Raw genomic sequence first — 26,395 nt, 5'->3', positions numbered from 1 at the left:
CATGATTGGCTGGAGGGGAAACGACAAAGGGCTTAGGACAAGTTGAGTTGGATGCTCTGCCTGACTCTGTGTGCTACCCACTGGGTATTTAATGACTACTTAAGACGGTCGAGTTCTTCCAGTTTTGAAAGAATGGTTGTGGGAAATGAAGGAGAAACTTGATAAAAAGATGTAATGAAGGGGAAGAGAGTGGGAAAGGATAGAGAAGTAATAGGGGGAGGAAGACATGGCAGGGCCTTGCAGGATTTTAAAATCTTGGGATTTTAGGGTGTTAAGGGAAGCCATTGGAGGGTGCTGAGCTGGAGTACCACATGATCTGATCACACCTGAGAAAGGTCATTTTGGTCACTGGAGGATGTAAGAGTGGAAGGAAAGGACCAGTTAGGAGGCTTTTTCAGTCATCCAGAAAGGAGAAGAGAGGGCTTGGAGTGGGGTGGAACTAGAACAGATGCTGAGAGATGAATACGTGTCCCTTCAATGACTTTTTTTTTTTTTAACCAGTAGAACATAAAGGAAGGGCATCAATTAATGGAGTGTGGGGGCAGGCAGATGAGATCCTGTTTTTGTCTATTCAGTGGCACTGACCCACTTGTCCATTGCCTGTCAGAAGTTAGTATTCAAGTCAAGCATGGTGGCGCACGCTTGTAATGCCAGTATTCAGGAGGCTGAGACAGGAGGATCGTGGTTCACGGCCAGCCTCAGCTACTTAGTGAGGCCCTTTGAAACTCAGACCCTGTTTCTAAATAAAGACTAAAAAATAGGGCAGGGGGTGTAGCTCAGAGGTAGAATGTCCCAGGGTTCCATCCCCAGTACTGAAAAAAAAAAAAGTATTCATCAGGAAAGCCAGTGGGCACATGATTGACACATAACCTCCCATATCTCATCTACAGAAAACAGCCAGGTTCTTCAATTAGGCCAATATAGCTGGGACATTGGATCCACAGGGCAAAAAAAAAATGTGAAGAAATTAAGAGATTAGTAATAAAAAATTAGTTTTAAAACCTGAGCCGGGCGTGGTGGCGCATGCTTATAATCCCAGCATTCGGGAGGCTGAGACCGGAGGATCGTGGTTTGCGGACAGCCTCAGCTACGTAGTGAGGCCCTCTGAAACTCAGTGGGACCCTGTTTCAAAATAAAAAATAAAAAATAGGGCTGGGGGGTGTAGCTCAGAGGTAGAATGCCCCTGGGTTCCATTCTAGTATTGAAGAAAATAAAAAAAAAAACCTGCACATTTAAGAAGAGGCTTGAATACTTTTTTTTTGCATTGTTTTGAGCATTGACCATAATACTTAACTTTGATAGCTTTGTATTATGTGTGTGTGTTACTGGGAATGGAACCCAGGGCATTCTCCCTCTGAGTTATACCCTCAGCACCATTTTTTATTTGAAAACAGGGTTTCACTAAGTTGTGAAGGGCCTCACAAGGTTGCCGAGTCTGGCTGTGAACCTGCGATCCTCCTGTCTCAGCCTCCCAAGCACTAAGATTATAAGCATGTACCATTACGCCCAGCAGCTTTGTATTTAAAAAAAATTCACCTTATGCATTTTTTGATAAAAGATTAGCACTCAGCTTATCTTCCCAATGAAGTAACCATGTCCTTTCTTTTTAAACTCACTAATCACTACAATTCCTATTTTGAAGTCCCTAACACTATTCCCTGTTCATTAGACTGTCCCTGTATTTTCAACTGTCAAAATCACTGTCTCTGGATATATCTGTACTTAAGAGCACGTGCACCAGTAAAAAGACAATCCACGTAACAAACATTTTTTTTTGCTACAAATATTTTCCTTTTTAAACAAAAGGTGTGCAATATATTTTTATTAAACCATAGAAAATATTTGTATACAAGTTTTTCCACTTTGGGGAAACTGGAATATTAAACATCTGGGTAACAAAACAGTTTGAAATACACATCTTGCTTTAAGCAGAGACAAGTTTTAAGTGGTCACATTTATTAAAGAAAAAGTTGAAATAATCTCTAACAGATTGCTGGCTTTTTCTACTTTTAAGCCAGAGGAGTAATATATCTTATAATCCTCAATTTTCAATAAGGATGTATTTTTATTACTTAAATCAACATAAGTCTATGTGAACTCTGCATACAAAATCAATTTCTTTCTAACCTATGCAGGCTGTTTAAGAGTGCTGAAAATTCTGAATTTCAAGAGATGGTCTCATTCCCCAGGGCTGACAATGTTTTTTTTTCTATAATGACAAACATGTAAAACAGTGTAGAATATATTTCAGAATAAGTTAAATATTAAGACATACAGTATGGCAATAATGTCCTACTTTTCTTTCTACCAAATAAATTTCAAAGGTCATCCCAATCTTACACATTTATAAAAGGGTGAAGACCGAGGGATCCACTGATACTGAAAATATACAAAACCCACCGGAACCATGTCCTCCAAACCTTTTGGTGGAATATAAACAAGTGGTCCTGCCAGAATCAGGCTTGCATTCATCCCAAAGGAGCTAGAAAGGCACACTCTGAAGGTCACCAAATGAAAATGGGCAGTGGTTTTCAAGTGTAGGTAGTCGTTTGTCCTGCTTCTGAGCAGAAATCCAGGTGACAGCGTGACACGTCTGCACTCACACCAAGTACTCACATAACAAACACAAGTTAAATATTACCCAAACCATCTTAAATTAAACTGAAGATCATGACTTTTAAGCACATGAAATACTTTCTCCCTAGTGTTCTAAATACAGGTTACAGATCAAACTCAACAAGGGAACCTGTTAAGAGGCCAAACCGTTTCGACTGAAAACTCCCTGCAGTGACATATGAGACCTTTGCGGGGAGGGAGGGAACTATCATCCACTTCAAATGGAGGGAGGGTTTCAGAAAGTCATTTTTCCAAACTCAAGTCTGGATTTCAGACTCATTGAAGAAGGAACTGGAAACAGGAGCTCTGGGGTTGGTATCTTGCCCATGATGACAGTCTACTTTTCCAAAACATTTATTCCCTAACACCCTTAATACTGCTGGCCTCACCTGAAGCCTCCTCCCAGGTACCAGAACCACACTGTTGATCTGTAGACCCCGATTCTCCCAGAGAACGCGCAAATAAACCCGGGGAAAACTGCATTTCTCCAAGTTTTCCTTCTATCAGTGAAAAACCTCTTGGGCTAAGAAAACCAGTAACTGGAAGGGCCACCCAACTTCAACCTGCCCCAGGGCTTATCTTTTGCTCATCCTCCTGTAGACAAGCTATAAAGTCACATCAGGTACATTTGGCCAGGCTCATCTCAAATGCTATCAATGAGTCAGAACCATTTCTTTGGACGACCTTATTCCTGAATGATAAGAAATGCCTCTCAGGGCTTTTTGGTCTGCTGTTCCACTACTAGAGGTGACTCGGGGACGAGGCCAGGCTCTTGTGCAGGTTGGGATTCTGGCTGTGTCTATTTCGGCTGCGAACAGAAGAAAACATGGTATTGCAGCCTGGCACTTTGCATTTGTGGAGCTGGCGGAGGTGCACGGTTTTGTAGTGGGCCCGAAAGGTCCCCTTGTTACTGTAGGTCTTTTGGCAGAGGTGACAGGTGATGGGCAACCCAGAAGGCAGGCTGGCGAGGCTCTGGTCGGCCTTCTCCATGAGGATGCAGATGGGATACTCATCTTCCCCGGGGACAAGGCCTGGGCCTTCGCAGTTCCCATCGCTGTCCTCCATGAGCACGGTGCCTTCCTCGCTCACCCCGTCGGAGTCCCAGGAGGAATGGCTGCTGTTCTCTGACTTCATGCTGGAGGTAGTGCTCAAATCCAAGACAGTGTCCTTGCCGCCGGGGCCGGGGCTATAGCTCTCCAGGCTGGCACTGTGGACTTGGGTTATTGGGTAAACCAGACTGCCCGTTCGGCTTGTACCCTTGAAGATGACGGATGTCTGGGAAGCTTGCTGTGTGAAGGCTCCATCCTGATAGGCCTCCTTAGCCACATCTTTCAGAAGGTAAGTGGCACGGAAATGGTCTTCGCCGCTCTCCTCTTGGCTCAACACTTTTTGGTGGAAGTTTAGGTTCGAACTGTGTCTACAAGAGTGAAAAGATGGTTAGCCATGGGTTGGGCTTTTGTTTCAGAAAGAGTCATCATTCTGCATAAAGAAACTTGGTAGATCTGGGAAAAACAGAACTCGTGGCATGAGAGAAGTGATGGTAAGGAGTTTGGTCCCTGTGGGATGTTCCTGTGTTTAGTGGATGTTGGCCTGTTTTCACTGTTTCTGAGAGTTAGCGTTCACCAGCCAGGACAATAAGCTAGGAACGCTGCAGTGCTCACCCTCTGAACAAGACATCACTTCCTATACTCATCGGTAGAGAACGGCTTGCCTACTTCAATTAGGCCAGTTTAAACAGAACACTTAAACTGGAGGAGCCTAGAAGAGTATTAGTCACAAATTATAATGAACTAAACAGAGGATTTTATTCCAATGAAACCAGGAAAACACTATCTTCTTGAGCTGTGCTAATATGATTATGGAGCAACTGAAACGTGGCTAGTACCACATATTGAAATGAAAGTAAATTGGGATATATTGAACTAGATAAAATGCATTGTTAAATCATTTCTTTTTGATTTTTTAATGTAGCCATCTGAGAATAATACTAAACTTTTCCTATGTGGCTCCAAATAAATCATCTTTCCATGGAAGAGTGCTGGTCCAGGTCATTTGTACACACTTCTCCCCAGAAGTTATACAGGTGTGGGTGAAAATCTTATTGGCTAGAAATTGTGTGTGTGTGTGTGTGTGTGTGTGTGTGTGTGTGTGCTTGCACATACACACATAGTTTACTTCATGTTTGCAGCTTTTCACTATACACCAGACAGAAGTTTTGCAAATGCAGCAACGTGATCATACCACCCATCTTCTACCCAATCATTATTTCTAAAGGGCAGATAATGAACACCCATTATGACACACACCTTTTACTCATATGTTATCATTTGGATGTAACTTGTAAATCAATGTTGTTCTTGCTCAGGGATCCCTTAACTTCTAACAAGCAAAGACAGCCCTTACCAAGGGGTACCAATCTCTTAAGGGAACAGGAGAATGATCTCAAACAAATTGCCTCCCCCAGTACAAGTCAGAATGTATGCCAGGGTCAAACAGGGGCAAAACGCCTTCACTGAAATAACCAAGAATTGAATTTTCTCTTCCAAACCTCCTAAGACGTGTGTGAGAAGCTTAGTCACATTTCACGAAATGTATACAATCTACTATGTGACTTATTTTATTCCCTGGCACATTTTGGGGGCAACCTAATCAGAATTATACTCCCAGATTACTCACTTTGCAAGCAGCTTTTCTCAACTGCAGCTCTGCCCTGTGATTATGTCATTGTTCTGAGTTGAAGGGGCTAGTATGTGCCGGTAGGAAGCCAGACACTAGACTAACAAATAGGTTCCAGCACACAGGAGTGGGTCAAAAAGGAAGAGCCAGATAAACACATTTGCTGGAACCTCGCACAGAAATATCCTGACACAAAGCAAGCCCCTGAGCCCCATGCACACCCAACTCTAGAGCATCCATGGACAGAAGAACTTCACCTACGGGCCCCTCTTCCCCTGCTCAAGCCACAGAGGATGAGCGAGACGCACTGCCTTAGCTACCGTGTCCCCTTCAGTCCACAACTACTACAACTGAAAAACCCTCCGGACCATGTGTCAGGCCTTCTTCTAGGACTCTGCAAAGTTCGTGCCCATCATTCTTATCTTCCTTTCAACCTCTACTTTGATCTCCAACTCTCCCTTGGGTTTCTATTTGAGACCAGTGATTCTCAAGGGTAAAGTGAGTATTCAAGTGTGGGCTGAGAGACCTAGGGTTCCCTGACACCCTGCCAGGGGTTCTTGAAGGCAACAGCTCATCATTAACTAAGACCATGCCTTTTTTTCATTCTTTCATGAGTGTACAATGGAGTTTTCCAGAGGCTAAAAATGTGATATTGCAACAGACTGAGTACAGAAGTAGATATAAGAATCCAGCTGTCTTCTACTAAAACAGGCAGTAAAGAGATTTGCAAAATTGTAAAACTGAGCCACTTATCTCCCTAAAGTTTTGTTTTGGAAAATATAGCAGCTATTTACTCTTGAAAACATTATACTAATATATGTTAATTATTATTTTCAAGTGACATATTTTTTAGTTTTAATTTCTAATATGATAAATATTGATAGCTATAATGCAAAACTTTGGAGGGTCCTCGGCTAAATGTTTGTAAAGAGGTTGTGAGAACAAAATATTTGAGAGTTCCTGGTTTAGATATACTCCTTTATTTTTACTTTTAATTGTTAAACTCTTTTTTCTTGTGGTACTGGGGATTGAATCCAGGGCTACTCTATGGCTGAGCTACGCCCCCAGTCTTTTTTAGTTTTGGGGATAGCGCCTTTCTTGCTAAATTGCCGAAGCTGGCCTTGAACTTGTGAGCCTCCTGCTTCAGTCTTCCAGGCAGCTGAGATCATAGGTGTGGGCCACTGTGCCCAGGTGGGCATGTCCTTCTTCCAGGAAGCCTTCTTTAATCTCAAGGAGTCTGGCAGTCACCCACTCCCCACATGTGCCCACAGCAGCCTGCAGTTCTCCTACTGCCACCGTCTTCATATTCAACTCTAAACACCTTTTACTGGTCTGTTTCATCCATTACAATGAAGGCGTTTGTGGGCAGGGTTTTTGTCCTCTGTACTGAACACCTAACATAGAAGATTCTGAGTAACTGTTGGCTACATAAGCACCCAAAGGTGTGGTTCCAGTCCCTCCCTGATGGGTCCTGGTAGCTGCTTCTGACAATAACAGAAACTCAAAAAGGGAAAGTCAGTTGTCCTTACAGCATCTCATCTCTGATTTAAGAGAAATGGTGGTAGGCCTGGAAAAAATATTAAATATGCACAAAAAATCAAATGAAAATGCAGCTTGAATCCATATGCATTCTAATTTAGTAGATAGTGTAGGCTAAAACAGTCTCAGACATATCAAGGATAATCTGACTGATAGGACTACCTCTCCTTCATAACAACAGCTCATTCATGGATGAACACTCCTCCTCTTGGAGGATGAAGGAGAAGGACCGGTTCACTAATTAGGGTCCTCTAGTGGTTTGGTTTAACATCCTAGCAACAGAAACAGGGATTTTAACTAATATCTTCTGGGCTTTATTCTACTTGCTAAAGACAATGAATGTGTTCTTATGAACCCTATCCTGGAATGTGTGTGGGAGTCTGTACATTTTCACCCTCTTAACGAATTAGGCCTTACAATTTGGACCCGGTTAGTGGTGGTGTTGAATTGCTTCAAGTCGAGCTTGTTTGAGCACATGTAGCTTTTCGGTATTCTGTGAACAATCTGCTCTTTATCAGATTGCATTACATCCAACAGCTGGTACTTTTCTTAAGACTTTTAGGGTCATCTTTTGGTATGCCTGCTTTTCCTTTTACAGGCTGAAGAAGAGGACCACCTGAAGAGCGGTTAGTGACTCAGGTTCAAGAAGGAAAACATAAGCAAGATTGCAATACTGTGCTGTGTCCCCAGACTGTGAGCTCTGTCCAGAAGTGGGCACTTCATAGAGTTGGACTCTGTTTCATGAAAACCCAGGATCTCTTAAACAATACATCATAGCCCCTGAAACAACCTGCCAATCACCTGTATTCTTTGATATCTTCGTATCTTAAAAAACTTTAATCAAGCAGTTATTCTTCCTTTCAAATGTAGCTGGTTAACTAGAAATCAGAGAAAATGTTCATTTGATGGGTTTCGGATTATGAAATTAAAATCAGACAAGTTTTGGGAAACTACAGTGATAGTTTTTAAAAGCTCCCTCCTCCATCCTCTTCAAATAGCTATTTATCTTTTACCCAGTGTGAGAAGGAGTTTGATTCTTACCTCATACCCTTGGGACAGATATATTTCTGAATTCAGAATTTCTCCGACTTCAGAGAGGCAGAATGATGCATATACTGAAATAGTAAGTTGATGTCCCTATAATAAAATCACTAATATTTCTGTACCAAATATACATAAAAGTCCACACAAAGATAGATTAGAAAAAGATTACAAATAGCCTCACATCGTCTCAGGTTAAACGTCTTGCAGCCAAATGAGTTTATAGATCTTTGGAATTAAAAGTTCATTAATGTGGAAATGTGAAAATGCTTAGAACAGTGATTCTCACCTTGCCATCCCCAGAATAGCAATACTGCTATCACCTGGAAACCCGCTAGAAATGCAAACATCCAGGCCTCATCCCAGACCGACCGAAGCAGAAATTCAAGGGGCAGGGCCCGAGAATCTGTATTTCAACCACCCCCTTGGTAACTCTGATGATGTTAACATTTAAGAAACCCGCCTTAGAAGAAATGACTGCTAGCAAACGCCTTACCTGTCTCTGCTCCTGCGGGACGGGAAGGTGGCACTACAGCCCTCGACCGTGCACGCGTGTGTCTCTTTGGCGTGCCTATTCTTGTGGTGCATTTTCATGCTGCAAGCGTTTTTAAACGTCTTCTTACAGATATCACACTGGAAGCGACTTTCTTCCTTGGGCCTTGCTGACATGTGCTGACCCGTGTGTTCCAGTTCTTTAGAATCTTCAAGACAAGGAAAAGTCATTCCCTTGCTGGATAAAGCACTGAAGAGGCCCCCGGCCAGCAGGCGCTGCTGCAGGTCCAGGTAGTCAGGAAAAGGAACTCGAGGCTCCAGTCCTGGTGTGAAGTGGTGTTCCCGGGCACCTTCCTCTACCTCCCTTGGCACCATGGCCAACGCTAGCTTCTGCTCAGTCTCCCTCTCTGAACTGTGTGTTGTCTGCTCAGGGTTTTGGCTGATGGCTCCACAGGATTCGATCACTGATTCCAGGTGGCAGGGCCTCTCCCCTCGGCTCCCTGGCTGAGTGCACCGTTCCTCCAGTGTTCTGCCTGGCCGAGGGCTGCAGGCCTCCGGCTCATCCTCACTGACCACCTGCAGGGGCACGTCTTCATCCGAGCTGAGACTGGGCTTCTTCTCGTTAGCTATCTCTACAGCTTCCTTCTCTATTTTGATAGGCATACTGGACTTTCGGGATTTCTTCTTGGGAAGATCAAAGGGTGTCTCGTTGGCAATCAGCTGTTCTGGGATGGAAGAGGACAAGAGAGGAAGGGAAGGCAGCACCCCGGGTGTGTTCGCCAGCTCGGCGGGAGTAGCCGGACTGCGGTAGAAAGGAAAGACCGGCTGGACAGTCTTCAGGTTGGGGAAGAGCACGCCGTTTTGCCCAATGCTTGAGAAGGCTGGCTGGCCTTTGCAGTCCTCCCCCGAGCCAGGGTAGCTGGGGAGAGGCCCACAGTCTGGAGACATCACCGCGAAACCCGGGTGCTTGTAGTTCTCGGAGCTCGCCAGGCTCAGGCTGTTCCTGAGATCTTTGTCTCTGTTATTTCTGTTCATCGGCATGTGCAGCCGCGGGTTGGGGTTGGCGCTGTGGCGGTTGCGGCTCCGCAGCGAGCTGAACACCATGTTACAGCCTTCGATGGTGCACTTGTGTTTGATCTTCAGGTGGACGGCGTTGTAGTGGATCTTGAGGGTGCCTTTGTCATAGAAGGTCTTCTCACAGGCGGTGCAGAACACCCGGCCCTTCTTCGTGCTAAGGCTGTTCCTCTCAGGCTTCACTTTGGCCTCGGGGGATAACTGCGTCCTTTCAAGTTTCGTGACGGTGTTGTATGAGCCGGAGTCGCTTAAACGAGCACTGTCTTCTTTTTGAGAAATGGCATCCGGACAGTTCAAACACGGTTCTTTTTCGATCTGAAATGGTGTGGAGTTGGAAGTTAAGAAGCTGCTGTCGGAGAAGGGCCCGTGGATTTCTGGCTTGGGGTCCTGGCTGGGGTCCTGACCCTGCTCCAGCATATACTGTTCAGGCAGTGACCCTATCAGTGCAGGGGGCAGAGGGTTGAAGAACTGGAAAGGTAGCATGAAAGTCATATTGTTTATGAGGTTCTCAAAAGGGTGTATACTGGTGGGGTTTCCTTTGTCCACAGGAGCGGGGAGGCTGGAACTCCTCTGGCTGCAGCTCTCGATGAAAGCCCTGATATCCACATTTGCTGTGGAAGGGGGCATGATGATGGACGGCTCCTCTTTCTCTTGAATGGCCATGAGTTCAACTATGGACTTAGTTTCTCCAAAACGAAGGAACTGCTGCAAGGTGGCCACTTCTTCCTCGCTGGTCATGATGCTCCAGTGATCCAACACCTTTCCCGACGCGTCCTATGCCCAAATCAGAAGAGGTTAAACGTGGGATCAGTTTACTCCTCTTCTCTCTAATAAAGTGGCCATTTGATCAGGGCCTCCCCTAGACTCTGGGCCACCTCTGTGCACCTCAGAAAAAGCTGCCTTTTCTGGATGAACACAGGGCTTGCTGAGTTCAGTCCCTGCTCACCCCACTCTCTCAGGCCAGAAACCAAGTGCAGAACATAAACTGCAAGAATGTAAGCAGCGGGCCTATGACTGGCCCAGAATAGAAAAATCAAATTATATTACTCGAACCTAGGTAAGGAAAATTTGGCTATTTTTCATCTTATTTCAAAACACTTGGTTGTCTTACGTTAGGCATAATAATTTATTTATTTATTTATTATTTATTTATTTTTGCAGGTCTGGGGATGGAACCCAGGGGCACTTAACCTCCGAGCTACACCCCCTGCCCTATTTTTTATTCTTTATTTTGAAACCGGGTCTCACTGAGTTGCAGAGGGCCTCGCTAAGTAGCTGAGGCTGTCCGCGAACCGCGATCCTCCGGTCTCAGCCTCCCGAATGCTGGGATTACAAGCATGCGCCACCACGCCCGGCTAGGTATAATAATTTAAAATTAAAATATATATCATTTGAACAATGGTAACTTTTTAACCTAAAGACTATGGATGGAGCAACCAGACTAGATAGCTCAAGTATTCATTTAGCTGCAAGCTGAGTACTCTGCCCCAGCAACTACCGCCGGAAAACGAATGAACCTGTATTGATCTATAGCCCAGGCTCACAGAGTAGAGCTGTAATTACACTGGAGTGTTGCAGATCTTTCAAACTCTCACAAGGCCTAACTTTTCCCAAAACTACAATAAATATTTTATCACAGAACATGTATTTGATAGCCTACTGAGATTTTTCACAGTGCATATAAGAGTTCTGAAGATGATGAGGAATTGTAACATTATAAATTTTTCATGCATTAGAGGTTCAAGGTAATTGATCCCATATTTTTAATCCTAACACTAGAAAGAAAGATTATTAGGATCATTAAATATTGATCTATGTCATAACGTAAGATCATGATGTTACTCTACATAAAATGGCTGTTTCTAGGCTATTGGGGTCCTGCACTAGAGGTGAACGAACACGTCTCCAGGGGAAAATCAGGTAGAAGTGGGTTCACATTTTAGTTCTGCCCCAGACTAGTGGAATGACTTCAACAAGACCTTAAAGCATTCTAAACCCCTCTGTTTTTTCAATTAGAAAATGGGGATAAGATAACCTGCCTTGAAGGATTAGTAGAAGACTGTCTAAGTTACTAAACAGTTAATAGTTGTTGTTGTTATTTATTATTATTATTTTGTGGTACTGGAGATGGAACCCAGAGGTATTATATTTCCAAGCTACACCCCAGCCCCATTTTTAAATCTTTTTATTTATTTGTTTATTTTTTGTGGTACTGAGGGTAGAACCAGGGGCTTTTCTACCTCCGGGCTATACTCCCAGACCTATTTTATACTTTATTTGGAAACAGGGTCTCACTAAGTAGCTGAGGCTGGCTTTGAACCTGTGCGATCCTCCTGTCTCAGCCTCCCAAGCGCTGGGATTACAAGCGTGCGCCACCACGCCCGGTTTGTTAATCTTAAAAATATGTTAACCTTCTATTTCATTGAAATTTTTACCAAAGGTTAGCTAATATTTTCTATATAATAGCAAGGAGGAAAAATCCTGTATCTGTTTCACATCTCAAAGGAATAATATAATTAATCTCAGAAAACGTGTTCTTTGCTTATTAAAAAAAACACTTTAAGCTGGGCGTGGTGGCGCACGCTTGTAATCCCCGCGTTTGGGAGGCAGAGACAGGAGGATCGCGCAGGTTCGAAGCCAGCCGCCGCGCTGGCTTAGGAGACCCTGTTTCCAAATAAAAATGTAAAAATAGGTCTGGGAGTGTAGCCCGGAGGTAGAAGCGCTTCCAGGGACCCCAGTACCACAAAAAAAAAAAAAACACTTTAATGGCCTCTCTGACTATAAATCATGAAGCCTTATATGTATGGCATGGGAAGAAGGGTTAAATTACTCTAAAAAAAGGAAAGAAAGGATGAAGCACATGGAACACTGGAGGAAAAAAGAGAGGCCAAAAGAGGATTGCAGACAGAGACAAAGGGAGAACGTGCATGGACACAGAATATCACTAGTAGAGCCTAGGAAGAAGAACAAGAGCTGGATGGCCCAAGACTTTAAAGAATAGGAAGGAGCAGCATGAAACCGTTTTTTGCTGTGTGGTTCTGAAACGTAAATTCGCTTTCTGACCCCAGATTCTCAGTAAACTCTGATACAGGCAGCATCTTGTTTCAGAAGGTAGTTTGGGGGATAATAAAAGAATCAGAGGCTGCTGATGGTGGCTGACTGTGGACGGGGCGGTTGAGTGAAACTCAACATTAGAGCATAAGCCACGCTTCCACAGCCTGAAAAGTCTCAGATACCTTAGGGGAGAGCATAGGATTCTCCCGGATTATGAGGTAGGGGCTTAAGCCATTGGAAGAAAAATATTGAAGGGAAAGATGACCACCAATGAATGCCCACAATATTGGTAGGCCACTGGGTTACATCAGCTACATGGGCACTAATTTCAGGAGATACTCTAGAAAAACAGTGGCCATCATCAACGCACCTGCAGCACATATCCACGGATGTAATCCTGAAGGGTCCAGTCCAAGGCATGGAGGATCTGGAGAACCTCATCTTGCTTCAGCACACTGAAGAGCCGGTCCAGTAGGATTTTCAGGCGAACAGGGATGGCCTGGGTCCCATAGAGCATGAGGCTGCTGATGTCAAACACCACATTGGGCTGAACAATCTCCACCTGGCTTGCTGGATACATGGGGGGAATCCTCAGCTTACTTAGAGCTGAAAATCAAGTTGAAGAGATACCATTTTGAAAAGTTCCAATTTTAGGTGAGACATTGTTCAGAAAGCAGGCTGGGGCTAATTCTCAAGTTATCCGTCCCAAGAGAAAAAAAAAAAAACAACATGAATATGCCATGACGAATAACTGTAATGGCCATTAGGCTTTGAGTTATTCACAGGGACTTCCACAATAAAACCTACTGGCATAAGACTTCTCTCCCTTTCTTGAGGCATCTCTAACTAGTAAAATCATCATAAAAAGGAACAGGACACCCAAGTTGGGGAGGGGACAGGAGGAGAGGTGGCAGATGCATAATCAGGAGGATGGTCAATTAGGAAATAAAAAGTCTGGAGGTGAAGAACCCTGGAAAACCAAGGTTTAGATTAACTTGCTATTTTCTACTTGTAGATTTGACAAATCCAGACACCTAAAAGCAACATTCAATGCAACAGCCACCAGCCACGTTTGACTACTCAAATGGAGATTACATTAAATGACAACTTCCATTCTTTACACACTCTGATCTCATTTCATGCACTCAGGAAACATAAATGACCAGCCTAGGATTGGCAGATTTAGCAAATAAACAATCAGGATGTCCAGTTATACATTCAAGATAAACAATTAGTAAGGGATATACTTGTATTGAAATTTTTAGCCAGGCATGGTAGCAAACACTTGTAATCTCAGTACTTGGGAGGCTGAGACAGGAGGATTGAAGGTTTGAGACCAGCCTTAGCCACTTAGTGAGATCCTGTTTCAAAATAAAAATAAAATAGGGCTGAGGTTGTATCTCAGTGGTAGAATGCCCTTGGGTTCAATCTTTAGTACCACATTAAAAAAAAAAAAAAAAGAGGGCATTTATTTTGTTTCTTTTTTGCATTGGGAACTGAACCCAGGGGCATTCTCCTTCCAAGCTACACCCCAGCCCTTTTTTACTTTTTAATTCTAAAACATGCTCTCATTAAGTTGCTAAGGGTCTGGCTAAGTTGTTGTGATCCTCCTGTCTCAGTCTTCCAAGGCCTGAGATTTTAGTCATGTACCACTATGCCTGGCTTTATTGGAAGCATTTTTTTTGTGGTACTGGGGTTCCTGGAAGCCCTTCTACCTCCAGGCTACACTCCCAGACCTCTTTTTACATTTTTATTTGGAAACAGGGTCTCCTAAGCCAGAGCGCGTGGCTTGCTTCGAACCTGCGCGATTCTCCTGTCTCTGCCTCCCAAGCGCAGGGATTACAAGCGTGCGCCACCACGCCCGGCTATTGGAAGCATTTTTAAGCTAAAAAATTAGAGGCTACTTGTTCATGCAAGACATTTCTATCACTACAAAATAAATAGCACTGAAGCACCAGTTTCTCTATCTTTAGAAAAGAGTAAATGAGATACCATATGGAAATAAAACTCAAAGATATAACATAGAAAGCTATTGGCCTGTTATCTGGGACATACTAGCCACTCAGTAGTTAGCTTACTAGTTACCTGCCATTTTTAGATATTGCATCAACCCCTGAAGAACTGTAAGTTATTATGAGGGAACACTGTAAGCCGCAGAGGGGGATTAATAAAGTTAGTTACCATGAGCCACCCATCCATGTCTGCACTGCTCACATTGACGGTGGTTTATTTTCCCAGGCTTGAAGCTTTGGCAACTACAGTTCAGAGTACAGCCAATAGCCTGCAAAAGAGAACACATGTGTGCTTAGCAATGTAAATGCAAGCGGAACCTACATTGCCTTTACAGAACCATCTACACTCTTCCATTCCACGGCATTCACCGAGTGTTGCCCATCTTGCGGTATGCCCAAAGGTGCCTGTTGTATCACGGGAGACAAGCAACTGGCCTGCACTTGAGAAACTATGAACACAGTACACACATATCTTGCATGTGAAAATGGGCCAAAAACCCCCCCAAAATTTGTAAAAAAAAAAAAAAAAAGGGATACACTTTATAAGGAAATAGCCCACTTTGTTATTTAGGTCATAAAAGAGGTCAATAATCACATTGTCACCAGATCTATAGGTTGGCCAGGGCAGCAACTCTGAAAGGCGTACACAAGTCATCACAGGACAGTGAAAGGCAAAGAATCTAAACCACGAGTGCTCACCCACCCCACAATGTGGCAGGGGCTGGAAATGTAAAGAGTTGAGAAGGTGTAGGAGTTGGTTACACCTGGATGATTCCCCAGCGCCACTTGCTTGACTGTGGGGTTGTGGCTGGTGGAGCCGGAGGCTGGACAAGCCCTGCCCTGAGGTCCAGCTGGGCGTTACAGAGCCGCCATGGTGTGGGCGTGGAATGCACAAAGATACAGCGCAACAGGAAACAGATGTATGTGTTCAACAAGGTTCTAGTGTTAAGGGCAAAGCTTCACATTTATTTTTAAGATGAATTCTCGAAAGGAGATGGAGGCCTGAAGAATATAATCTATTATTAAAGAGAAAAAGCCTCAAAGGAGCTCTGTCAGTGAGGTTCCTGGGAAGAGCCGCTGGGTAAAATCTGTGATTCGAGAGAGGCTTGAAACTGGGGAGTGTGAGTACGTTTGGAAGAGGGATGAAAAAGCCCTACAATTATGGGCTTGAAGCTCTAATCTGCTAATGGAGGGACTGCGTGGCCTTCTGTGGAGGATGGGGAAGGGAGAATCTGGTCAAGGACTTGGGAAACTTACTTTACGAAGTAGGTAACCAGTTTTCACTTAAAAACCAGTTGGTGATGGGACTGTAAAATGGTACAGGCACTTTGGAAAATGGTCCAGCAGCTCAACAAGTCAAATGGAGTCACTATATGACCCAGAAATGCCTACAGCCAAGAGAACTAAAAATTCATGTCCACACAAAACTGTGCACTCAAATGCTCACAACAGCACTTTTCACAATCACCAACACCTGGAAAGAATTTCAATACTCGTTAGCTGATGGATAAATAAATGAAGAATGCTGTATCCATACAATGAAATGTTATTTGTCAATCAGAGGAATGTCCAACTGATGTGGGCTACAATGTGGGTGAACCTTGCTAAGCCAGGTACAAGTCACAAACTGCATGATCCCACTTACATAAGCTGTGAAGAGGTGGCCAAATCATAGAGGCAGAAAGTTGACTGCAGATTACCAGGGGCCATGAGGATCCTGGGGTGGGGTGGGAGGGAGACTGACTGCTAATGGGTGTTGGTGGGAAAGAGTGTTGTTTTTCTTATTTTTACTTTATTTTTTATTTTGGTGGTACTGTGGTTCCTGAAAGCCCTTCTACCTCTGGGCTACACTCCCAGACCTAATTTGAAACAGGGTCTCAACTGAGTTGCAAAGAACCTCACTAAGTAGCTTAGGCTGGCCATGATCTGCAACCTCCTTGTGTCAGCTTCCTGAATGCTGGAATTACAAGTGTGCGCCACCACGCCTGGCTCAATCCAGTGATTTTAGTATATTCATAGATTTGTACAACCATCATCACAATCTAATTTTAAAAGATTTTCATCATCACTGAAAGGAGCCTTGTGAACAAGTTTGATAGCAGACAGAATGTTTTCACTTCTCTTAGATGAAGTCCTGGACCTGGAACTGCCAGATGACACACAGGTAACCTCCTATAATCCTGTGTTCAGTTACTACACTTCACATATACTGTTGTTTTTTTTTTGTTTTACATTTCAAAGTTTGTGGCAACCCTGTGTTGAATTTTTCCAACAGCTCAGATGATTATTAGCATTCTTTAGCAATAAAATATGTTTTAAGGTATGTATATTTTAACAGTGATATTTCACTTACTACAGAATAGAAAACATAATTTTTATATGCACTGAGAAACAAACTTGTGTTATTTGCTTTATTGTGATATTTGCTTTTTTGCAGTGGTCTAGAACCAAACTGACAGTATCTCTAAGGTATGCCTATAATAATTCCATGTTTAACTTCTTAGAAACCTCCAGACGGCTGTACTATTTCACATACTCAGCAGCAATGCATCAGGTTCTGACTTCTGCCCAACTTCACCAACTTGTGTCATTTTTATTATAGCCATCCTGGTGGGTGTGAGTAGTATCTCATTGTGGTTTTTATTCCCATTTTCCTGATAACTAATGCCTCTTCATATTTCCTGTGCTTATTGGCCATCTTTTTTGTCTGCTTTGGAGACAAACTTCAGACCCTGTCCCTATTTTTTACAATTGGATTGCATTTTTTTTTTATTTTTTATTTTTTGGTGGTACTGGGGTTCTTGGAGGCCCTTCTACCTCCGGGCTACACTCCCAGACCTATTTTACATTTTTTTATTTGGAAACAGTGTCTCTTAAGCCAACGAGGCTGGCTTCGAACCTGCGCGATCCTCCTGTCTCCGCCCCCCAAGCGCAGGGATTACAAGCGTGCACCACCACGCCCGGCAGACTGCATTTTTAGTAGAGTTGTAAGAGTTCTTAACATTTTCTCGGTACAAGTCCATTTCCAGATATACACTTTGCTAATACTTTCTCCAATGCTTGGATTATCTTTTTACTTTTTTGATGGTGTCCTTTATAGCACAGAGAAGTTTAAATTTTTGACCAGGGTTTCTTTTTGCAGTAATAAAAGTGTTCTAAAATCAGATAGTAATGATGGTTGCACAGCTCAATGGATATACTAAAAGCCAATTGAACGCTTTATAGGGTGAATTTTATGGTATGTAAATTATATCACAATAAAAATGTTATTAAAAATCTGTGACCCTGCTTAGATACAGGCTAACATTTCTATGATTTAACTGTCCTTTTCTTTTGATAACTGAGGTGTACAGCAGATAGCCTCTTGAGCAGGCAAGGCAAGGCTGCTGCTACCAAAAAGCAGGGACACGAGAAATGGTTTTGCTTTTGTAAAGTCATATAACACAAAAAGCTTGATGCAACCATGGCTCTGAATGACTAACAATGCACGCATTCTACAGAGTGATATCCCTGAAGGAGTGAAAACTGGTTCTTGGGAGGGAAAAATACTCCTCTTTTAATATGTTAATCACAAGAATATATATGAACAATACAAGGTGTAATACTATAATTTATTTGGGGGAAGAGACAATTAGGAAAAAAATGGTTAAATCTGTTTAGTCTAGCAGGTAATGAAAAGACAGAGAAACACTGTTCTAATGCCAGAGACTATCTTATTCTTTGGATACAGAGTTTCTACTTGGATATGCATACACAAATGTAAATACATGAGCATATATACACCTTTATATGACTATACTTGGCACATTATGGTGTTACTTTGAGTAGAAGATGAAGAATAAAAGTGATAGTTTAACTTACATTACACACTGTCAAAATGAAAAATTTAAAAGGTACCATTAGTTTAGTTGGTGACCTACCTACTATGTGGACCCATAGCTCAGACTTGGCCCACAAGCCCTATGGATTTCAGTTCATGGATGAACCCATCACTAGTATATTGTCAACAGCTATCAGTATACTCACTAATAAATCTGTGAACTTTTTCATAATATAATTTTTTTTTTCAGTACTGGGGATGGAACCCAGGGGTATTGTACCTTTGAGCTACACCCCCAGCCCTATTTTTTCAGTCTTTTTAATTTTGAAACAGGGTCTCACTGAGATGCAAAGGGCCTAAGTAGCTGAGGTTGTCCGTGAATTGTGATCCTCTGGTCTCAGCCTCCCGAATGCTTAATATGATTTTCTTAATGGAAATTTTTTTAAAGGGAGAAAACATTCTTCTTTGGAAGATTATATCTCTCAGGATGCCATTCATTCTTTAAAAACAAGATTATGGATCCATATGAGTAACCTCACTTTTCATTTACTTGGAAAATAAGACCTGTTTTAACTAAAGAAAGAGATATTCTTGCATACATGCTTCCTCCACAGTTATCAGTGTCTCTGTTCAAAACGCTTGGGTTCCTGCAAAGTCCCAGAAATTGCTGGGTGAGCCTGCCTTAGACTCAGAAGGGAAAAACCACAGAGGGAACAATTCTAAGCACATCTGAGAGCCTAAGCTTGAAACTCGCACCACCAACTCAAGAGTTTTCAACCTTGGCGCCACTGGCATTCTGGGCTAGATAGTTCTCTTTGACTGTCCCGTGCATTGTTTGATGTCTGGCAGCAACCCTGGCCTCAACCCACCAGACTGCCCACTCACCTCACTCCCAAGTGGCAACGACCCCAAAAGTCTCCAGACATTGACAAATGCCCCTAGGACCTGTGTCACCTCCAGTTGAGACCACTGACTTAACTTGGCCATGCAGTTTTAGTAGCTTCTAGTTTTGGGACAGAATTTTAAATAATTTTATCTAAAGTTCCAATGTATGAATGCTACTTTATAAGCAACATTCATGTGATCCTATGTGGACCCATATGATAAGGCTTAGTAAAGCTCATTAAATACATATGAAAATATATCTAAAAGGAATTATTTATGAACTAAAAAAACCTAATTATAATTGGAAGAAATCCTTTTTTTTTTTTTGGTACTGGAGATTGAACCCAGGGGCATTCTTCTTCCAAGATATAACCCTAGCCCTAATTTTTATTATGCATTTTGAAATAGGATCTTACTAAGTTGTGGAGGTCCTCACTAAGTAGCTGAGGCTGGCTGTGAACCCACGATCCTCCTGTCTCAGCCTCCCAAGTACTGGGATTGCAAACATGAGCCATCATGCCTGGCTGGAAGAAAACTCTTGGATTTTACAATCCATCTCAGAACTCCATCATGTTATAAAATTATATCACCATTATCTAGAGGTAATTAAAACTTCTAAAATGAAATCAAACCCAAAGTTCTAATTACAGGATGAAAAATACGCAAATCAAAATGGAAAAATCTTAAAATTTACATTCTTCCCTTTGGAATCCTAATACTTATTCCATTCTTCAGAAACATAAAGCAGATGTTTGCTACATTCTGAACTCATCAAGACATGATTATTGCTTCTTATGCACTCGTCTTAATCAGACTATTTCCGGAATTGTTATTAGTCACTTTCATGTGCAACAAATCAACATTAAAAATTCTATTTTTCTTTTTCGTGACTATAATTTTATCATTCATTTATACAAAAACTATGAATACACCTAGTATGTGGTGGATCTGGTTATCTGCTATCTTGGGATGGAAAGGTATGACCTAGTTTCTAGGGACTTTCATCTCCCAGGTTCTCCTGCTCTGTCTTCAGCTGGAGGAAGCTGCTTCCACAGCTCTCTCACCAGAGACAGAACTGAGTTCTTGGCATTGACACGGCGGGGGATATGCATAGACGCCCTGTGCTGGGCAGTCTAGGTCTCTGATTCGTTTTGAATTATTGAGCTCAAGAATAAAAAATGACTTATTTCAAAGCTCTTTTCATGTTTAGGACATGCAGATATTTTCATTTTACCAAAGATAAATTCAGGGTGATGTTTCCTGGGGACTAGATGGAAGGGGGAAAGGGAAAACCAAAGATCTTTGGGGTTCCCAAATTCATAACACTGGCCCCTTGAAGGGTCTTCTGTGACCTAGCAGAGGTACAAAAGTCAATTGCATTCAGCCCTGGAGCTTTGCAGGCACTACTTCCTTAGTGTGCACTGTCTAGAATACTAGCCACATGTGGCTGTTTAGATTAAAATTAAAATCAGTTGACATTTAAAAATTCATCAGTCACAAGTGTTTAGTAGCCTCACGTGGCCACCATATTGGACAAAATAGAGATACGGAACATTTCCATCATCACAGAAAGTTTTACGGGACAGCGCTAAGGCCAGTGGTCAGCCAAGCTACTGCCATTTATTTATTTATTTATTTATTTATTTATTTATTTATTTGGTGGTGCTGGGGGTGGAACCCAGAGGCTTTCTACCTCCAGGCTATACTCCCAGACTTATTTTTTTTATATTTTTATCTGGAAATAGGGTCTCACTAAGTTGCCGAGAGCCTCACTAAATAGCTGAAGGCTGGCTTTGAACCTGTGTGATCCTCCTGTCTCAGCCTCCCAAGCGCGGGGATTACAAGTGTGCGCCACCACGCCTGGCTCTGCCTTTTATTTTTTTGTGGTACTGGGGATAGAACCCAGGGGCATTCTACCTCCAAGCCATACCCCCACCCCTATTTTTATTTTTAATTCTTTATTTTGAAACAGGGTCTCACTGAGTTGTAGAGGGCCTCGCTAAGTAGCTGAGGCTGTCCATGAACTGCGATCCTCCTGTCTCAGCCTCCCAAATGCTGGAATTACAAGTATGTGCCACCAGCTCGGCTAAGCTACCGTCTTTTGACATGGTGATGTGCATATATAACCAATGATTTCATATAATCCTCACTACCTTACTATGAAGAAATTATTCTTAGGGGACTTAAATTTATAAAAGATTTGTAACTTGTACAAAGCCACAGAGTTGGTGAACTTCGCTGAGAATTTATTATGTATAAGACACTGTTTTAAGCAGTACACATGTATTACTTCATCTCTCCCCCCCCATAACTACATAGGGAAATAGGCATTACCATGCAAACTTTACAGATGAGGACGCTAAAAACTTATAGGCAATAAGGGTGGTCTCAAATCTGGATAACAGGGATGGATTATATCTTGAAATTCAGTCCTGAGTGCCATTTTATTTAATTCTTACAACACTCAATTAGGCCATTATCCTATACTTCTGCAGATAAGGGCATGAAAGTTCCACATGGTAAAGAAACTTCATTCTTTGAGTAAATATTTACTAGACAATTGTAAGTCCAGCATTATTCTAGATTCTAGAGGTTACAGTGTTGAACTAGGTTGATCTGGTCCCTACCCTCAAGAAGCTTATACTCTAGAGGAGTCAAACAATGAACAAGGAAACAAGATGGTTTACTCAGGACTTACGTGGGTGGTGCACAGGAGTTAGTATCTTTTAGACAGGGTTGTCATTAAGGGTCCCCGAGCAGGTGACACGTGAATTGAGTCCCAAGGAATGGCAAGGAGCTGGCCACGTGACAGTAATAGAAAGAGGGAGCGTTGCAGGCAGAAGTCACAGCAAAGGCCCCGAGGGCACGAAAAGAGGCTGGGTGTCCAGGGAGCAGAAAAGGGGCCTGTGTAGCCAGGGCGGCCCTAGTGGATGACAGGAAGTGGGGTCAGAGAGGCAGCAGAGACTATTCTGCACAGGACTATGTGAGGGCCAAGGAATCTGGATTTTGTTCTAACAGTGAGCCTTTTAAACAAGGTATGAAATGAATTTGATCTTCCTGTGAAAGAGATGTTTTTGGTGGCAGAGGTGGGGAGCCTGGAGCTCCTTCCACTGAGAGAGAGCAAAACTCAGGATGGGTCTACACCTCTTCATACTACTGGTTAAACCATCTGACCTTCAGTTCCATGTTTTGGCAGCTTTGACTGGCCCGATACCTGCTCCTGGCAACCTCAAAGGCATATTATAATATGAGGACACAGAAATGGAGAGATGAGGAGACCAGTGATCATAGTTACCTTGTGACTGTCACCATGCCCATAGGTAGGTCCTCTGGGCTCTGGTGGTCTGCCAATAGAGATGCAGCCACCAAAAACGAGCCGGGCGTGGTGGCACACACTTGTAATCTCAGTACCTGGGAGGTTGAGACAGGAGGATCACACAGGTTCGAAGCCAGCCTCAGCTACTTAGTGAGGCTCTCAGCAACTTAGTGAGACCCTGTTTCCAGATAAAGTATAAAATAGGTCTGGGAGCATAACCCAGAGAGAGGTAGAAGGCCTCTGGGTTCCATCCACAATCACACACACACACACAAACATCTATATATAGTCAAAACCTCCCTAAAAGTTGCTCCACAGTGACTCGTTTCTAAAGACTTAATGAAACAGTGAAAACTCAACCACTTGGTAACTAGCACAGGACCTGATACTTGATAAATCCACTGGTGTGACCTGAGAGAATAATGAATAATGAATTACATGCTTAGTGATTATAGATTCCCTCCTGGTACCAACCCCCCACCCCCACCCCCACACTCCACTTTCCTTTCTCCTGATCTGCCTTGGTAAAAGACTTTCTAAGTCTCACCTTGTGGCCAGGTGTTGGCCAATGGTATACAGTAGAAATTGGGTGGGCATTACAGAAAGCTATTGGTGAGTGGGAGCTGGCTGAGCTGAGATTCCACTTTCCTTTTACCCTTTCTCTTCCTCGGAATAAGATGATGTCCAAAGGCCAGTTTGGACCTTTAGGCAGCCCTGAGGCCAAACCCTAAAGATGACTGAGAAGAATTGTGGCTACTTCTTAGGAGTCTTCTCCTAGGAGCTGAATGCAGTTCCTAGTTTACACACGGATCCTCCTCCTGACTGTGGAGGGGACCACCTAAAAACCACATGGAAAACAGCTCACTAGTAGAGATTACCACGGCCAAGTTCTGAGTCTGTGGTCCTCTCTTAATTGAAATTCGAAGGCTGTGCCAGACTCTCAGTGGTAAGAATCATTAAGTCCCCAATTTGAAATCAAAGGATCCAGTCTGCCAAACCACAAATCACTTTTTACAAGTCACTAAGCTTTAGAATAAAAATGCTTCAGGTTTTTCAAGTTGTATTTTTTTAAATGCCGAATATAGACAATTGCTATGAATATGTCGAACCCCCGGAAAATTGCAGTGCATATCAAAAACTGCCAATCAGGCTACATAATACAAGCGAGACAACTTTAAAAGCAGCAGGGCCACCTTTGCCGCCAGGAGGAGGCTTGGTTGCTCTTCACCTGCAGTGAACTTGCCCTTCTCAGCCTCTCCGTGGCTGCAGAGCTAACCCTCCTGCCCAGGGAGACTGCATCCACGTAGGACCCACTGCTCTCAGAGCGGCTTGGCCGCTTCCAGCCTATCCTCCCTCACCTTTCTAATTAGAACCAGATTTTCCTTTCCTGCTTCCTATCTTCTCTTCTCTCATTTTTCACTCATTCCTTTCATTTTTTAAAAGTTCATCATTTTTCTCACATGTAAACCCACAGAGTTAAACAACTAGGATGCTGACAATACCGCGGTTATTTGCCAAATGGGCAATAAAGACAATCAGAAAGGAAAGAGAAGCAAACTCATGAGGTCCTGTTGTGTAAGGTGGCTTCTCTGTAGCTCCAGCACTGAGCTGAGGCTCACCTGGAGGAACACACACACCAGGTGTTCATCCCAGCCAAGTTCCTCCAGGGTCTACCAGCAACAGTTTAGCAAAATGTCAACCACTTAATTTTGTTGTTGTTGTTTAAAATACTTCGACCATGTACTGGGAGCCACAGGGAGCCTGATGGAGCTACAGAAACAAGTGACCCCCAAGCAGCAACAGTTTAGCAAAATGACAACCTCTTAATTTTGTTGTTGTTGTTTAAAAAACTTCCACCATGTACTGGGAGCCACAGGGAGCCTGATGGAGCTATAGAAACAAGTGACCCCCAAGCATCTGCAGGGAGCACAGGCTTCCCTGGGAAGAACAGTCACAGCAAAGAATACAATTTGTCCAAAGTGAGCACCAGGCATAATCATTTTGTTAAAATATAAGAACTCAAAATATACTCAAACCCCAAACATTCATAGAATGCCAGGAAATACACTAATTATCCGGAACACTGGTAAATGAAGGGATAAAACCAGGCATGCAGCCGGGCGTGGTGGCACACGCCTGTATTCCCCGCACTTGGGCGGCAGAGACAGGAGGATCGCGCAGGTTCAAAGCCAGCTGTGCGTGCTGGCTTAGGAGACCCTGTTTCCAAATGAAAATGTAAAAATAGGTCTGGGAGTGTAGCCCGGAGGTAGAAGGGTTTCCAGGAACCCCAGTACCACCTCCCCAAAACACACACACACACACACACACACACACACACAAAAAAAAAAAAAAAAAAAAAAAAAAAAAAACAGGCATGCATCCTTTTCCACACAACCTACATTTCAGGGTAAATACATCAAATCATTGCGAGACAAAGATTCTCTTTGAATATGAGTCAAATAAGCAAAGAACTAGAATACCACCGTTCCACAACTCCTAATGCAAAGGCCAACAACTGGGCCACTTGCCTCGGGATGGAAGGATACATAACCACCACACATTTGGTGTTCTGGGCATAAAAAAGGGGGTGCAAGCCTGATCTGGATCAAGCCTCCTGATCAATTCCAATTTAAGAAACTGTGGGGGATAGAGGAATATTTAAGTGATACCACAAGGAAGCAATCATCTAGACTGGGGAGTAGATGGGGAGTACTCCACACAATGAGTGACCTGGCTTCTTCAACAGAAAAATTAAAAGGAAAAAAGTAAACTATAAACCTGTACTTTAGAGAAGAATGTACAGATTCTACTTGGATCCTGATTTGAACCAATGGTAATTATCAAGTTTACAAAACAATCTAGAAAATTTGAACACTGGAAATGTATTAACATTATGGAGTTAATATGTAATAAGTAATTTTTTGGGGGGGGGTATTGGGGATTGAACCTAGGGCCTTGCTTAGCATGTGCTCTACCAGAGCTACACCCCTATCTTTTTTTTGGGGGGTGCTCTATGGTATACAATTTTTTTTAAGTGTCTTTATGAGCCGGGTGTGGTGGCGCACGCTTGTAATCCCTGTGCTTGGGGAGGCTGAGATAGGAGGATCGCACGGGTTTGAAGCCAGCCTCAGCTGGTTTAAGAGACCCTGTTTCCAAATAAAATATAAAATAGGTCTGAGAGTGTAACCCGGAGGTAGAAGGCCCCTGGGTTCCATCCCCAGTACCACCAAATTAAAATAAAATAAAATAAATTAAAATTAAAAAAACTGTCTTTATATTTTAAAGCTACATATTTAAATATCTGTGAATGAAACTATATGATACCTAGGATTTGCTTCAAAGGAATCCAGTGTTGGTACAGGAAATAAAAACAAAGTGATATTGGCCAGAAGTTGTTAACTGTTGAGCTTCCAACACATCCCACCAAGCTCCACTAAACTACTCTATAATAAAAAATGAAGACAAAATAAGTCAAGTCTCTCATTCCCTCCCAAATGTTAGTTTAAGTAAGATGGCAAACACACGACGGGAACAGTGTTGTCCAGAGAGGCCAGGGAAGGCGTCCTCCGGGAGAGAGCAGGGGCAGGACAAGCTCACCATGCCTACCTGCGTCACAGCCAGGAGCCAGGGCCACAGGACACAGCCTTCTGTTAGGGACAGTGAGAGCCACTATGAAAAGGTACCCTAGGACGGGGGTGTGCTGACCAATGGACGGCCAGGAGTCTCTATAGGGTTCATGGAACCATTAGGGTTCGGAAGAATGGGGAGGCACTGTTCACTATGACCATGATTGGGGAACCCAGACACCAGGTGAGCCTTCATTTGCAATGTGCAAATGACGCTAAAGGAGAACTGACAGGATCTGGTTTC

The 26,395-nt window shown here is 43.0% G+C and overlaps 1 protein-coding gene across 1 annotated transcript in view; it reads right to left on the bottom strand.

Annotated features, from left to right (window-relative positions):
• Positions 1-3,357: 3,357 nt before the first annotated feature.
• BNC1 (basonuclin zinc finger protein 1) overlaps positions 3,358-26,395 on the bottom strand; it is a gene marked incomplete at both ends in the record, with an annotated part of 33,754 nt that continues 10,716 nt past the window's right edge. The window contains 4 exons of the mRNA XM_080691674.1: positions 3,358-4,033; positions 8,369-10,212; positions 12,863-13,098; positions 14,674-14,773. Coding sequence (XP_080547800.1) covers positions 3,358-4,033; positions 8,369-10,212; positions 12,863-13,098; positions 14,674-14,773 — 2,856 coding nt within the window. The remainder of the gene's footprint in view (positions 4,034-8,368; positions 10,213-12,862; positions 13,099-14,673; positions 14,774-26,395) is intronic.

The sequence above is a fragment of the Muscardinus avellanarius genome (assembly GCF_963383645.1).
Source record: "Muscardinus avellanarius genome assembly, chromosome: 3".
Taxonomy (NCBI): Eukaryota; Metazoa; Chordata; class Mammalia; order Rodentia; family Gliridae; genus Muscardinus; species Muscardinus avellanarius.
Note: the sequence above shows the minus strand (reverse complement) of the source record. Positions and strands in the feature narration are given on the sequence as shown.